At 40.9% G+C, this 16,390-nt stretch overlaps 1 protein-coding gene across 2 annotated transcripts in view; it reads left to right on the top strand.

Moving 5' to 3' along the window:
- Positions 1-10,635, top strand: part of FUT10 (fucosyltransferase 10) — a 116,099-nt gene extending 105,464 nt beyond the window's left edge. Inside the window, exons 5-6 of one of the 2 annotated variants that reach the window (XM_058433609.1) lie at positions 9,910-10,070; positions 10,503-10,635. In XM_058433609.1, the coding sequence (XP_058289592.1) occupies positions 9,910-10,070; positions 10,503-10,575 (234 nt within the window). In that variant the 3' untranslated portion in view covers positions 10,576-10,635. Of the gene's footprint in view, positions 1-9,909 lie in introns of both variants that reach the window. The other variant, XM_058433610.1, reaches the window with a different exon arrangement.
- The last annotated feature ends 5,755 nt before the right edge of the window (positions 10,636-16,390 follow it).

Raw genomic sequence — 16,390 nt, 5'->3', positions numbered from 1 at the left:
GTGGTCCAAAATTTGCCCCACTGGTCCTAGCTCGCTCCACCTTTTGGGTTGCACGTGTGTGATATGGGTGCTGAGAAGAGTTCCACAGTGACTCCAACAGTTAAATTCTAGGGCAGGAAGTCACATGGAAGGAGGTGAGGTGTACTGTTTGGTCAGAGCCCTGCGCAGGTGGGGCAAGGGATATATGAAGTTGAGAAGTTCGGGAATCTGCTAGAGGGCGGTACTCTTACCCTCGTTCATGCCACTCTCCCCTAGTCTAATGATCTACTGTTAAGTTTCTTTGGACGATTCTCAGTTGCTGCTGGGGTAGGAGAACGTCGGTTTCTTGCTTGTGCACAGTGATGATTTGGGTCTTCAGTTGCCTCCTACAAAACTGGCAATCACTTGCCTTTCAGCCCCTTCTTTACACCCACTGCCAGAGGTTCTGTGCGCCACCAAATTCTGCAGCATCTTGTGCATGCTGCAGTGAACTTTGAGTTGCTTTTCTGCTTTCCTGCTGCTTCTTAGAACTCAGCTTTCTCACATCAACTAAGTCATTTGCCACCCATCTGTTAACTTTGTAACTTCCGAAATTTTTTGTTTTATCATTTTGTTTTTCTTCAGGAATCTATGCCATAATAAAAAAAAACCTTACTGTCATTTTATGGGATTTCAGGAGGGAATGAAATTAAAAGTGTGTGTCTCATCAACCATTTTTGTTTGGAAATCTCCATTTGATTGATTGACTGATTGAGACAGGGTCTCTGTCACCTAGGCTGGAGTACAGTAGTGTGATCTCGGCTCACTGCAACCTCCAGCTCCCAGGCTTGAGTGGTCCTCCTACCTCAGACTCCCAAGTAGCTGGGACTGTAGGCGCATGCCACCATGCCTGGCAAATTTTTGTAGAGATGGAGTTTTGCCATGTTGCCCAGGCTGGTCTCGAAGTCCTTAGCTCAAGCAATGTGCCCGTCTCAGCCTCCCAAAGTGCTGGGATTGCGTGTGTTAGCCACTGTGCCCAGCCTTTTTTATTTATTAAACAAACTAGTTGGAAAAAATTGTATTGAAGGTGCACTCTGATTCGAGCATTATTGTGCTAGATAATGGTAAGCAAGAAAAGACATGGTCCCTTGTCATAGGGCTTACAATTTAGATTAGACATTATTAAAGGAATAAGCCTTGTGCACTGTGAAGGAAAAATTCTCTAAAATGGGGGATCTGGATACTTTTGGTAAAGATTCTACAAGAGTCTTCCAAAAGGCCATCTTATTCACTGGCAGCCAGCTGTTAGTACTACCGCCACAGTATCAGAATACAGCTGTTACAGAGATTCCATTAACTACCACGCTAAGATGATAAACTTGTAACAAACGCTGCATTTAAGTGCACTTTCTTCATTTTAAAGCTTTCTAGCATAAGACATCCTTTGGTACTAAATCACCACCAGAAGTAATAACCCTAAGTCATCAAATGGGCACTTACCAGGAGAGCATGAACTACTTTACATGTCCTTTCTTTCAACAAACTTTTATCTACTATCCATGAAGGGTAAGACCTTGCACTTCCTGTATCACCTTTCTTTGAACAAACTTTTATCTACTATCTACGAAGGGTAAGATCTTATACTTCCTGTATCACGATGTCAATTGTTCAAAGATGTACCTTAGGTCAAAATTTTTCTTCCTACAGATTAAACGTGATGTTTTAAATAGTTTGGATTTCTTTTTAATTTAGAATGATAAAGTATAAAAATGGAGGAAGGCTTCTAGGAAAAAAGGATTTAGTATGAAAGGACTTAAAAGACAAGATAATTTGGTGATTTCCTATCTGTATTTAAACTGAACAAAACAGACAATCTGTCTTAAGGTTAATAGAATTTGCTTTTTAACTGGAGTTGCCTGTAGTAATTTTCCATTGCTTTATATATTTTATATATATACATATATAAATTTGATTGATTGAGACAGGGTCTTGCTCTGTTGCCCAGGCTGAAGTGCAGTGGTGTGGTCATGGTTCACTATAGCTTCCACTTCCTTTTTTTTTTTTTTTTTCCACTTCCTGGGCTCAAGTGATCCTTCCATCTCAGCCTCCTGAGTAGCTAGGATTACAGGTGCATGTCACCATGCCTGGTTAATTTTTTGAAGTTTTTCTGTAAAGTTAGAGTCTCACTATGTTGCCCATGCTGGTCTCAAACTCCTGGGGTCAAGCCATCCTCCTGCTTTGGCCCTCCAAAGTGCTGGGATTACATGTGTGAGCCACAGTGCCTGGCCTTTTTTTTTTTTTTTTTGAGACAGGGTCTCATTTCTATCACCCAGGCTGGAGTGCAGTGGTGCAGTCAATCATAGCTCACTGCAGTCTTGAACTGCTGGACTCAAGCAATCCTCCTGCCTCAGCCTCCTGAGTAGCCAGGCCTACAGCATGTGCCACCATGCCTAATTTTTAACTTTTATTTTTGTAAAGACAGGGTCTTGCTATGTTGCCCAGGCTGGTTTTAAACTTCTGACCTCAAGCAATCCTCCCACCTTGGCCTCCCAAAGTGCTGGGATTATAGACATGAGCCAATGTACCTGGTCACTTTTTGTATTTCAAATTGAAGATGAGAAGGAACAATTCCAAATGGGAGATTATTAGTTATCTCATGTTTTCTACATATAAACCATCCATTTTCTTATCACCTGTCTTCTCTTACCTTCTTGAAGTGGTGGTCTTAGAATCATACAATGTCAGAATTGAAAGTAGCTTAGGGATCACCTAATTCACCATCTCTTTGGCTGTAGAAACCTAGCATTTCCATTTGACTCCCGTTTTATATTACATCTCCCTGCTGAAATTACCCTTATGTTCATGCATATCATGCATATTGTCTCCCTTTTCTACTATATATATATATATATATATATTTTTTTTTTTTTTTTTTTTAAGACAGAGTCTCACTCTGTTGCCCAGGCTGGAGTATAGTGGTATGATCTTGGCTCAGTGCAACCTCTGCCTCCTGGATTCAAGCAATTATCCTGCCTTAGCATCCTGACTAGCTGGGACTACAGGTGCATGCCACCACGCCTGGCTAATTTTTGTACTTTTAGTAGAGACAGGGTTTCACCATGTTGGCCAGGCTGGCCTAGAACTCCTGACCTCGTGATCCACCTGCCTCAGCCTCCCAAAGTGCTGGGATTACAGGCTTGAGCCACTGCGCCCAGCCTTCTACTATATTCTTTAACATATTAATGGTAGTTTAAAGTTCCTGCCTGATAGTTCCAACATCTGAGTCGTTTGTGAGTCTGGTTCTGTTGATGGCTTTATCTCTTGGTAGTGTTTGTTTTTTGTTTTTTCTCTTTTTATGTGTTTCATGATTTTTTTTTTTTGATTCCTGGACATTATGTACAAAAGCATAGAGACCAAGATCAATGTTTATGTGTGGCAGTGGACATGCCGCTTTTCTGTCAAGGCTGTTAATGTGTGTGGATGGGGGAGGAGGGATGTGTATTACTCCATTTTCCCACTGCTTATAAAGAGCTAACCAAGACTGGGTAATTTATAAGGAAAGAGATTTAATTGACTCACAGTTCTCCATGGCGAGGGAGGCCTTGGGAAACTTACAATCATGGTAGAAAGCAAAGTGGGGAAGCAAACACATCTTACCACGACAAAGCAGGAGGGGAGTGAGGGAGGGAGGGAGGGAGAGGCAGAGAGAGAGGAAATGCCACACATTTAAACCATCAGATCTCATGAGAACTCACTATCACGACAACAGCATGGGGGAGATCACCCCCATGATCCAATCACCTCCCACCAGTTCCCACCCTTGACACATGGGGATTACAATTCAGGATGACATTTGGGTGGGGACACAAAGCCAAACCATATTAGGGAGGTAGAGTCAGTTTAGTCAAGAGTTGAACTAGATTTGGATTTTGTGTTGCTGTTGTTACCTTTTGTGGTCCTCAGGTTTCAAACGTTTCCAGTAATAATAATTATCCAGTGACTAAGCACTGCTATTACCTGTGTTGAAAGTGGGGCCTGGGGTGTTAAAGAGTTTTTCTCAGTATTTCTCCTCCACCCTCAGCTTTTAGCAATTCCTGCATTGCTATGCCACAGATGAGGTCTATTTCAATATTCTTGCTTCTCCCCACCAGCAAACTCCTGTTACTCATTCCTTAGCAGTAGACTTATGTTGGGAGTAGGGAAGGTTCTTTGTTGTCTTCACAGCCTCAGGCTTAGGCAGGTTCTGGATTCCTGGGTCTCAGGGGTGAAGCTTTTCCAGTGTCCTTGCCTCTTCTTCCCTTGGCAGCCAAGCTCTGCCTTGTATCTGTGGTTAGTTTGGAGGGAGAGTTTATGCCCCTCCCCAGTGGTATAACTTCTGGTATCATGATAGGATTCTAGGCCCAAAATGGTTTCCATCCTGCCCCCAACCATGAGAAAGAGGAGTTTTGCTTCTCCCTCTCCCCCAGAGGTAATAGATTTTTCCCTTGGATCTGGGAGCAGAAGGATTTGCTCCTGCTCCCCCAGTGGCTTAAGGCCTTTATATTTATGAGGAAAAGGTCTGGGGAGGGTAGAGAGACTTCCTGAATGTCCCCTAGCAGAGGAAGATCATCCACCACGCTGTGCCAAGGAGGGGGACCCTTTCTAATCCTGTGCTGCCCCTAATCTTCCTTCTGAGCATTTGATGGAGGTCCATAGAAAAGAGCTTTTGATGAGTTTGAACTCTCATTTTTGTATCTGGGCATCCCAGCTATTCCAGCTGATGTGGTTACTCCACTTCTAAGAATTTATTAAATTTTCACCTGATTTCTTGTTAGCTGTTTGTATGGTGATCACCTCTCTCTCCTGTGTTCTGCCAAAGGTGAAACAGATTATCTATCTTTCCTCAAAGGGGCTTTGTCACCCTCTGGAATTCAATTCCCTGATGGGCTCAAGAAGTTATGAATTCAAGCATTATCTGTATTTTTCTCATTGCTAGGAACCATGTTGTCTTTGGAAACAAAATCTTTTAAAATCATACTTTAGAAACAGCTGGTTTTTCTGCACAAGACCTCAGCTGGAAAGGGATACTGAAACTTAAATTACTTCTAAAACTGTCATAACTACTTCATCAGACACACTTCCTTTGGGTCATACTGTGAAATATTTCTGGCAGAATATTAGAGTGAAAAGAGTTCATTTCATAAGATTCTTTTCTCTGTGATGTCACATTGAGTTGGAACTTTATCCTACACTTGATGGGCTCCTCTCCTGAGTGGGAAGGCAAGGAAATAGGGTAATATTACTGACTTTCTCATATAAACCGTTATGCAAGGTCAGGGTTGGGAAGACCATGGAAGGTTATGTGATCTGTGCAATTACCAGCTGACTGGTGACTCGAGTATCATGAACAAGCTGTCCATTAATTTGTGCTGGGGCATTTTCAGTGTTGGTGATTTCATTATTTTTAAAGGTAGCTTATTTTATCTTTTGTTTGTTTTGTTTCCAGAACATTTGGTTCTTTGTATTGAACTGAAACTTCCCCTTTTATAGTCAATTCTTTTTTTTTTTTTTTTTGAGACAGAGTCTCACACTGTTGCCTGGGCTGAGTGCAATGGTGTGATCTCAGCTCACTGCAACCTCCGTCTCCCAGGTTCAAGTGATTCTCCTGCCTCAGCCTCCTGAGTAGCTGGGATTACAGGCATATGCCACCACGCCCAGCTAATTTTTTATATTTTTAGTAGAGATGGAGTTTCACTATTTTGGCCAGGCTGGTCTCGAACTGTTGACCTCGTGATGCACCGGCCTCGGCCTAATTGCTGAGATTACAGGTGTGAGCCACTGTGCCCGGCCTTTATAGTCAATTCTTAGCTACCTGCTCTGATTCCTCAGTTTGGCAGGATACAGTCTGGCATCTGTACCTACCAGCCAATAGAGGTGAACAGTGGCCTCTCAAAAGTTGCAAGTTGTTTTGCATCTCCTTACTTGACTTTGTTCTGCTCTTGCTTCAAATCCAGTCTCTATCCAACCATGAACTCTGGCTAACGTAATCACAATTTTGAGCCTACCTTTGGTCCTTTGAACTTGATATTCATAGATTTCCAAGATTTTAAGTCTTAGCATTCCTAATGGTTTGCAATTTCAATTTGCACTCTGGTTCTCTGTGCTTGGTGAAGAATCCCTGCTCAAGTTCTAGGCCCTTGGAAGTCAGACTTCATGATAATCCATCAGTGGTTCCCAAGAGAAAGGAGGACTTGGCAATCTCTGTCCTTCACATTTTACCAAACAAGTTAATTCACACTTCCACTTATATAGTCCCTTCACTTGAAGGGACTTCTTTGCTTGAAGACAAACTCTGTTCACTCAAAGTCATCACCTCTTCACACTAGATACTCCTAGTATCTCCTCATATATTTCCTATGGGAGTTTTAAAGAAAAGAAAATATGTGGAGCCAGTCATAGGTAGCACCCACATTTTTGTATTTCCAACTGGTTTTTCTGCTATGCTTTCTAAATTTGGAATGGATGAAGATTCTAATCATTATAAACCTGACACATAATGCACTGTCTTCCCATTAAGACAGTTTTTTTTAAGAAAAATATATACATGCATATAAGTTGAAGAATCAAATATTTCTACAAAGTTAATTAACAAAAACAGCAGTCTTCCACTTATTTTCCCTTTTCTGTCCTTCCCAGAAGCAACCACAATATGTAGCTAATTATTTAATTATTTTGGTATTTACCCAATGTTTCTTTTTCTTTTTCTGTTCTTTTTTTTTGAGATGGAGTCTCACTCTGCCATCCAGGCTGGTGTGCAGTGGCATGATCTTGGCTCACTGTAACCTCTGTCTCCTGGGTTCAAGCGATTCTCCTGCCTCATCCTCCTGAGTAGCTGGGATTACAGGCACGTGCCACATTGCCTGGCTAATTTTTGTATTTTTGGTAGAGACAGGGTTTCACCATGTTGGCCAGGCTGGTCTCGAACTCCTGACCTCAAGTGATCCACTTGCCTTGGCCTCCCAAAGTGCTGGGATTACAGGAGTGAGCCACCACACCTGGCCTATTTACTCTATGTTTCTAAGTAACACATTTACGTACCTTTTTTTATATTCAGTGTTTGAATATAACTGTGTGACTGTTATTAAAAAATAAACCATGTAGTACACTATCATTTTCCCCCTTACATGTACAGTTTTTTGTTTCTTTCCCAGGTAATAATTGCCTTCTTATTTGATTATTTTTCCATGTACCTGTCAGTCATTCAGTCTTTGTTGATTGTTTAACTCTCCTCTGAAGATGTTGAGATACGGCAGGCGTCCATCTCTCTTGATCTTGTGGGAGGGATCTCTCCCGGAGCCTCCGACCCACTCCCATCTGTGCTCATTGTCCTCTACCTTAGTGTGGAGCCTGAGATGTCACTTCCCCAGCATTTTGGGAATTTTCTTTCTCTTCTTTTTCTCTCTTCTGTTGACATCTGTTTCCTGCATGCTATGTCTCCTGTTTTCTTAGTTTATTCTCTTGTTTTGGTTGATCATACTCTCCAGTCGCTTCATGAGAAGAGGTACATGGGAGAATGTATGAAAATGTCTTCATTTCAGGTGAGCATGGTGGCTCGTGCCTGTACTCCCAGCACTTTGGGAGGCTGAGGCAGGTGGATCACCTGAGGTCAGGATTTCGAGACCAGCCTGACCAACATGGTGAAACCCCGTCTCTACTAAAAATACAAAAATAAAAAAAAATTAGCTGGACATAGTGGCAGGCACCTGTAATCTCAGCTACTTGGAAGGCTGAGGCAGGAGAATCACTAGAACCCAGGACGTGGAGGTTGCAGTGAGCTGAGATCATGCCACTGCACTCCAGCCTGGGGGACAAAGCGAGATTCCGTGTCAAAAAAAAAAAAAAGAAAATGTCTTCATTCTACCCTAAATTTAAGCAATAGATTAGCTGACTGTAAACACTGAAATGGACATTCATTTTTCTCAGAATTTTGAAGGCATTTTGCCATTGTCTTTTACTAAAAAAACTTTTAATTTTGTTTACAGAACATTTTAAAGATAGTTCAGAGTTCTGTATGCCTTTTCCCTGGCTTCGCCTCATGCTATCATTTTACGAAACTGTGGTACATTTGTCACCAATAAGAAATTCATATTGGCACATTACTGCTTGCTAAACTGCAGTCTAGTCATATTTCTCTTTAGTCATATTTGGCCATATTTCTGTAACATCCTCTGTCTGCGCTAGGATCAAATCCAGGATACCAGGCTGTAATTAAGCCATCACATTTCATTAGTCTCCTCCAATCTGTGATGGTTGCTCAAACTTTTTCTTATTTTTAATAACTTTTGAAGAGTACTGGTCAGTATTTTGTAGAATGTCCCTTCATATGGTTTGTCTAATGTCTTCTCATGTTAACACTTGGGTTATGGATTTTGGGGAATAATAGCACAGAGGTAAACGTGTTCTCATTGCATCCTATTAGGGCAGCTGTTCCCAACCTTTTTGGCACCAGAGACTTATTTCGTGGAAGACAGTTTTTCCACAGACCGGTAGGTGGGTGGGGGATTAGATGCTTATAAGGAGTGAGCAAGCTGGATTCCTCACATGTGCAGTTCACAATAAGGTTCACCCTCTTAGGAGAATCTAATGTCGCTGATGATCTGACAGGAGGCAGAGCTCAGGCAGCAATTCTCATATGCGTGCTGCTCACCTCCTGCTCTGCAGCCCAGTTCCTAACAGGCCATGGAACAGTACTGGTTCATGACCCGGGACTTGAGGACCCCTGTATCAGGGGATGCATTATACCAACATAACGTATAACTGGTAATGTTAACTTTGATTGCTTGGTTCAGATGGTATGTGCTAGGTTTTCCCACTGTGAAGTTGCTAATTTTCCTATTCTTCTATGTTTTGTTACTCTTCTGCCTTCTTCCATTCTCCCAATTCTTACGGGTTAATGCCTTTCAAGAACAGTCGTTTTACTGTCATTTTAATGGTGTTTCTGGAGGAAATGAAATTGGATATGTGTGTTCACTCTGTTATCCTGGAGTTTTTCTGTCTCCCCTCTTTCTCTTTTACTTTGTTTTTTCTTTTCTCCCTTCTAAATTATTGGAAGGTCAAATCTTGAACATGTAGGCCATTTTAAGGACTTGGACTTGAACTTGGAATGAGAAGGGCTGCTGAGTGTAGCCTGTAGAGGATCAAAAGTAGAATCAAGGGGTTAGTTAGGAGACCATGGAAATAAGCCAAGACTGAGCGTGGACCAAGCTCATGGTGGCATTTTGAAGCTGGGAGGTATTATGCAAAGGTCAGGTACCATTATTGTTGGGTGGAAACATCTTAATACTGGGGACAGTTGAGTGCAGTGGAAATATATTAAAAACAAAGGATTAGTTGTAACATGTGACAACATAGATAGATGTAAAAACAGTGCTTGGTGAAAAAGTAGCAAACAAATGAGATATACAATAACATATAAGTATACTAAAAATAAATGCCCAGAGATTGAGAACACATTTTGCAATGAGTATTCGAATACACTTACATGCAAATACAAAGAACTGTGTTAAACACCTTAAAATATTTGTCTATGGGGAGGAGGGTAGGGATGGGATAATAGGGGGAAAAGGAATAAACAAATCAACAGATAAATAACCAGAGGGAGGGGAAGGCTTTAGAATGCAAAGAGAACTGCATTCGATCTGAAGTATATACTGTTTGGGGCAATTTATGTAACTTTTTTGTGCTTTAGTTTCCACGCCTGTAAAATGGGGCAGTAGCACCTATTTAATATGCTTACCATAAGAATTAAGTGAGGCAATATGTGAGATGCTTTCTTTCCCTTTTAACTCCATGGGGTAAAACTGTTGCTTTAAGGAAAGCCTGTGCTGTGTTCCATTATTGTGAGATGGGAACATGGGAATTGTGCTTCCTTATAATATGTTTTTAATTCAGTTCTCTCTGCTCTTCCTGCAGGGCTTACCACCCAAAAGATGGGAGGCAGAAGATACCCACCTGAATTGCCCAGAGCCCACGGTGTTTGCTTTCTCACCACTCCGGGCTCCACCTTTGAGCTCTTTGCGAGAGATGTGGATATCCAGCTTTGAACAATCCAAGAAAGAAGCCCAGGCACTAAGGTGGCTGGTTGATAGGAATCAAAACTTTTCATCTCAAGAGTTTTGGGGCCTAGTATTCAAGGACTGATTTCAAAAATGATCAGAATGAAACAGACTAGAGCCTTCTTGAGGTTTATTTTCTAGGTTGCCTTAATATTTGAATATAATAGCTATTCTGTTGACTATCCATCAGGATAATAATTAGTTGCTGCAGTACTCATAATGAGCCCTTTCAAAGAATAGATGTAAATTACCCTTAGGGGTTGCCACTATATTTTTTATACTAAAAAAGGAAATATTTCTTATGGACACTGGTTATCTTCCATGTCCATGTCTGTGGACCCACATACTTACTGCCTTTTGTGGAAATTCACCTAGAGTGAGTACTTTCCTTGTGCAATGGAGGGAGACGATCTAGCTGTAGATTCTTGATACTCACCTCACTCTCAACAGCTTATTGGTATTTGGCAAACCTGGTGTCCTGCAGCCGAGCATGAACATGAAATACATTAGAACTTGGCAATGAGAGATCCCATCTGTTAGTTTCCCGGCATGTAAGTGAGTAATAAAAGCTGTTTCAAGTTTATCCGCTATCCACTCTTCAAGTGAAAAGAACTTATGTGTGTCTACCTTCTTCTCCATACCCTGAGCCACCTCTCTCACTTTCTTTAGTTATGACTTGCCCTATCGCCTCCCATTTTCCCTTCCAAGTAGAATGTCTTGTAAAGACACAGTAACTCCTGTGTGTTTTGATTAGTGAGATGTTACCATTTATCCCTTCTGCTGCACCGAATAATATTAAGAATTGCTATGATTATGATTCAGGCTGGACAGCCTGGACATTTTGAGCAGCGCAAGAGTAGAAGTGAATACCCCCACGAACTCCAATTGTGCTGAAGCTGATTTGTCTGTTCATAGGATGATGTGCAGCCTGTCACGGTGGCAGCCACAGGCATTCAGTTTGTGAGCATTTCCTGTCATTTCTGATCCTGCTATAGGGAAGATTCAGCTGTCCTGTCTGGGGCATCTACTGGAGCACCTCAGAAGACAAGGAGGAAAACACTGGCTCATATTTTCTTTCCATGTGAGGGAGGGGAGGCTTCTAGATGATACTAAAAGCCTGTTTCCACTGTTGTGTCATGGTTTCCGTTCTTCATCATGGAAAGCTGCAAGCCTCAGAAGGCAGCCAGAGGACAGGAAGAGTCTGTGATGCTCATGTCTGTGTCATGGCACGAGGGGGAATTGACGAGTGCTTCCTTAGCATCAGCTCCTATTGTATTGAAGGCTGTGCCCTTGGTGTGCTTAGCAGTGAGCAGTGTCTTCATTAGGTAGCTCTGGCTGGGCTTTGTCAGCCAGCATGTGAGAAAGGAGAACCAAAACCAATACCTCCTTATAGAAGCCAGAAGGATCACACTGGGTGAGAGAAGGTGTCTATAACTGGGTTCTTCCCAATCTCAGCTCTTTCATTAACTAAATATGATCTTGGACATATCTCTTAACCTCCATGGGCCTTAGTTTTTGCATCCAAAAAGAAGTGATTGGGCTGGTCTTGGAAGGTTTTTTTCTTTTTTTTTCCCCTGTGTAACATTCTTAATTGTTCATCAAAATTTAAGAAATTTAATTTTGTAGATGTTTTTACTAAAGAGGGTAACAAGCTATTTTGGAACCGCTGTATATTATTCAAGGGAAGCACGCTGTTTGGAGGAAGGAGCATACTCAATGGGTAGTATTGAGGATGAAAGGGAATTTCTCTCTCTGCCATTTTATTTGATAATATTAAAGAAATAAAGACTGGAAAGGGGGATTCCTTGTTAAAGGTCAGATTTTAAATTGCATATAAAATGAAGTGAGTTGCTTTTTTTTTGAACCCTCAAAAGAAAGCCTGAGAGGTGATTTATGCCTCTGGCAAGATATTATCATGATAACTTCAGTTCTTCTCCATAAATGCCTTAAGCAAATACCCAGTGCTTGTGTGCTGTGTGTATGTCTTAAACCTTAACTTTTCATGAAATCTCGTTCTATCTTAGTTCTTCATCAAGTCCATAGATAAAATCCTCTCTAAGCCTTTCTGAAATGTGTATCCCTGAACAAATTTAGTGAAATGAAATCATTAATCTGTGTTGATCCCATTTTGCCATACCTTTCACTTTACCTCACTTCTCCGTTTGTGAAATATTTTAAGAAAGCAACCTCCCTCACAGGACTGTTGTGAGGAATGCCTCATGGCTGTGAAGGAGTTTGTACAATGCAACATTTTGCTTAGTCCTTCAGTACATTTTACTTGGATTGTTTTCAATAACTTTATTTTTTTTTTGAGACGAAGTCTTGCTGTATCACCTAGGCTGGAGTGCAGTGGTGTGATCTCAGCTCACTGCAACCTCCACCTCCTGGGTTCAAGCGATTCTCCTGCCTCAGCCTCCCAAGTAGCTGGGATTACAGGCACCTGCCACCAGGCCCGGCCAATTTTTTGTATTTTTTTTTTTTTTTAGTAGAGATGGGGTTTCAGCATATTGGCTAGGCTGGTCTTGAACTCCTGCCCTTAAGTGACCCACCCACCTCGGCCTCCCAAAGTGCTGGGATTACAGGCATGAGCCACTGTGCCTGGCCATTCAAGGACTAATTTTTTAAAGCAATATGACAAAATGGTCAGAAGCCTTTTCAGAAATGTTGAAGAAAATGATCACTAATGCTAGTTAATAGTCTTCACCTAAAAATGACTGCAACTTTGACCCTTGATCATATAGCAAATACATTTTGGAACCTGAATGCTGACTGACTTCTTTGTTGCTGTTAAGGACTAGATTCTAGTAACCAGAATATCATTTGGGGTCATTATCATTGTTAGTAACAGATTGGAAACATATAGTGTTCTATGCATTGCTCAGAAATAAAAGACATAAGCAAAAATGAACATCATTCCTTCGGCCACACATTGTATATTACACATAGAAGAACCTGCTCAATATCTGTAAAAGACTGTATGAATCCAAGCACAGTGCCGACCTGCCCAGTAAAATGCCCAGTAAAATGTGCATTAAAAAAGTCATTAATAGGACATAAGTCCTGCTAAAGATGACAATTCATTGGGAGCTCAGGCAGCTATAACAGAATACGATAGACTGGGTGGCTTATAAGCAACAGAAGTTTATTGCTGACAGTTCTGGAGGCTGGGAAGTACAAGATCAAGGTGCCAGCAGATTTATTGTCTGGGAGAGCCCACTTCCTGGTTCATAGATGGCTATCTTCTTGCTATGTGCTTACGTGGCAGAAGGGGTGACAGAGCTCTCGGAAGTCTCCATCATTATGACCTCACTCTCCAAAGTCTCCTCCTCCTAGTGCCATCACAATGGGGGTTAGAATTTTAACATGAATGTTGGGGAAACACAGAATTCAGTCTGTGGCATCAGTATAGAGTTAATTTTCAGTGAATTATGTTGATTACCCTTAAAGCAAGATGAGTACAACTTTGGATAAGTGACATATATCTTCCTTGGAATCTTCAAAGTATACTATTTAGAAATTAATAGACCAAGAATAGTGGTGGTTAGTTTGTTTCAAGTAATTTTGCAATCCTGAATATTTTACAAATAATTTTCTTTAGGAAATTTCTTTCTTTTAATTTTGATTATTAATGGTAATATCTTTACTGTGTAATTCTAATATCAGCATATATCTTGTTGTCTTTGAGTATAGACATAAAAATGCTTGAAAAACTCAAAGGGGATATAGAATGATGACTCTAAGAAATAATCTAGTTTTAGTTGCTACTCTGCAACATACTGTCTTTATTATCTTGGTCAAGTTATTTGGCCTTTCTAAGATTCAGTTTGCTCATCTGTAAAATGATGTTATAATATCAACCTCCTTGTAAGGTTATCGTGATGATTAAATAAGCTAGTGTTCACTTAGCTCAATAGATGCTTGTTGTAGTGGTTACAGCTATCTGTAGTCATTACCCTTTTGTGTTTGAAGAGCTTGATTGAGATTTGTCCAGAAAAAGGGAATCATTGATAATAGTACCCGGGGTGGTACACATTTAATGTGTTACAAAACAGGCATTGTACTAGGCGCCATTGCTGATAGGAATAAGACACAGGAGAGAGAGGTGTGAAGGGTTTTGAGTAGGGCTTTTTGATATTATGATGGTATTAAAACCAAGGACTGAGGAATGCTTAAATTATTCTCTGACTCTTCTCACCCTCCATGGGATTTCTGGTGGAGTTTTGCACAAGGCTCTCAATAGGATAATGAGACTCAAATAGCCTCTTTATAGTAGCTTTGCAAATCACATAAATGCAGTACACTGATTTCTTGTATAAGCTGGATCTGAGCATATTATTTAGATTTGAAGTGTAACTAGGAGAGGATCTTTTACTGCCTTTCCATTTCCCAATTCTGAATCTTGGGACTAGTCTATTCAATGTGCTTACAATAAGAAAGAGGAGCGAAAAATGCCTAGATCTGTAGGTATTGACTCTGCTTGCTCATACTGAAGATCAACTGAAGAAGGGGAAGAAGAGGAGCCTGAGCAGCGTTTCTCCTAGGAGACAAGCCCTCTCTTGCTCTCCATGTGATATGGATGCAAGAATATGGAATACAATGCATGGGAGCTTACTTTTAAGTCATGTTAACCTTTCTCACTAGTAAAATGTGGCCTCATCAATATCCTGGGATTCAACCAATTAATTTGGCAACACCATTGGTGCTGCTAGGAGGCCCAATTAAGGAGATCGGCAAGGGGCAGAGGTGTTTGAGGAGAAGCGACTCTTTAGGATTATTGTCCTCTCGAGTCATTGGGCTTAACAGCCAAGCCTCTGGTCAGTCAGAGGTGTGGCTGTATCCCAAAGAGGATATGACCAGTCATGACCAGCAGAGACCTTCTTTTATCTTCCTGAGGCTTCTTCTCTGCTATATACCCTTGCCCCTTTGTATCCTCCTGGAACAGTGACACGAGCAGTTAAATTACTGTCTCTAAGCCTCTGAAATGAGTCAGAACTGGAATTGATTAATGCCTCCAAGGGCAGTTTGAGCATTAGGTCAAAAATTTATTGTTTATTTTATTTCCCATGCAAACCATAACCACATCATCCAACCCAGCTTACCAGAGAAGATGATTCAACTAGCCCAAATAGGCCAATATGAATATTTGAAATTTTAAGCTTCTAAATTAAAAAAAAACTGATTATGAAAGTAATTATATTTAAAAACCATTACTGTAGGTAGGGGGTAATATTAATGCTTTTGGGTCAGGTTATTATCCCAAGAGCTTTTGGAATGAATGTAACATAAGTTGCTTCTTATATAAACGGAGTAAATTCATCTGATGAGTCCACTCATGGGGAAAAAAAAAGCCAGTTTTACATAAGAATGCCCTTAGTGAAGCAATAAAAATGATGAATTTTATTAAATCTTAACCTTTAAGTGCATGTCTTTTGTTTATTTATTTTTTTGCCAAGACCAGCTCGGTTGGGGAGACCCTAACCCAGCGGTGCTAGAGGAGTTAAAGACACACACACAAAAATATAGAGGTGTGAAGTGGGAAATCAGGGGTCTCACAGCCTTCAGAGCTGAGAGCCCCCAAACAGAGATTTACCCACGTATATTTATTAACAGCAAGCCAGTCATTAGCATTGTTTCTATAGATATTAAATTAACTAAAAGTATCCCTTATGGGAAATGAAGGGATGGGCCGAATTAAAGGAATAGGTTGGGGTAGTTAACTGCAGCAGGAGCATGTCCTTAAGGCACAGATCGCTCATGCTATTGTTTGTGGCTTAAGAAGGCCTTTAAGTGGTTTTCTGCCCTGGCAGGCCAGGTGTTCCTTGCCCTCATTCCGGTAAGCCCACCACCTTCCAGTGTGGGCATTATGGCCATCATGAACATGTCACAGTGCTGCAGAGATTTTGTTTATGGCCAGTTTGGGGGCCAGTTTATGTCCAGATTTTGGGGGACTTGTTTCCAACATTTATTTATTTATTTTTATTTTTTTGTAGAGAGAGGGTTTCTCCTTGTTGGCCAGGCTGATCTCGACCTCCTGACCTCAGGTGATCCACCCACCTTGGCCTCCCAAAGTACTAGGATTACAGGCATGAGCCACCATGCTCAGCCAGTACATGTCTTTTTAATATTCTGTGTGACAAAAATAAGAGTAAAACACTTGTGCTACACATCATAGTATAACAGGAGTCTCACAGTGCTTGTGTGATTGAGTTGTGAGCTGAACTTGCTGCTTTTTCCATGGAATACTATTTTTACTTAAAAAAATCTGACAAACTATGCTTACTCGGTCTTGTGTTTTTGTCAATAATTTTCATGAAAACAAAGTGAGCCTGTCACTTTAA

Source organism: Hylobates moloch, unplaced genomic scaffold (assembly GCF_009828535.3).
Source record: "Hylobates moloch isolate HMO894 unplaced genomic scaffold, HMol_V3 SCAFFOLD_22, whole genome shotgun sequence".
In the NCBI taxonomy this organism is placed as follows: Eukaryota; Metazoa; Chordata; class Mammalia; order Primates; family Hylobatidae; genus Hylobates; species Hylobates moloch.
This window is presented reverse-complemented; position numbering and strand designations above follow the sequence as displayed.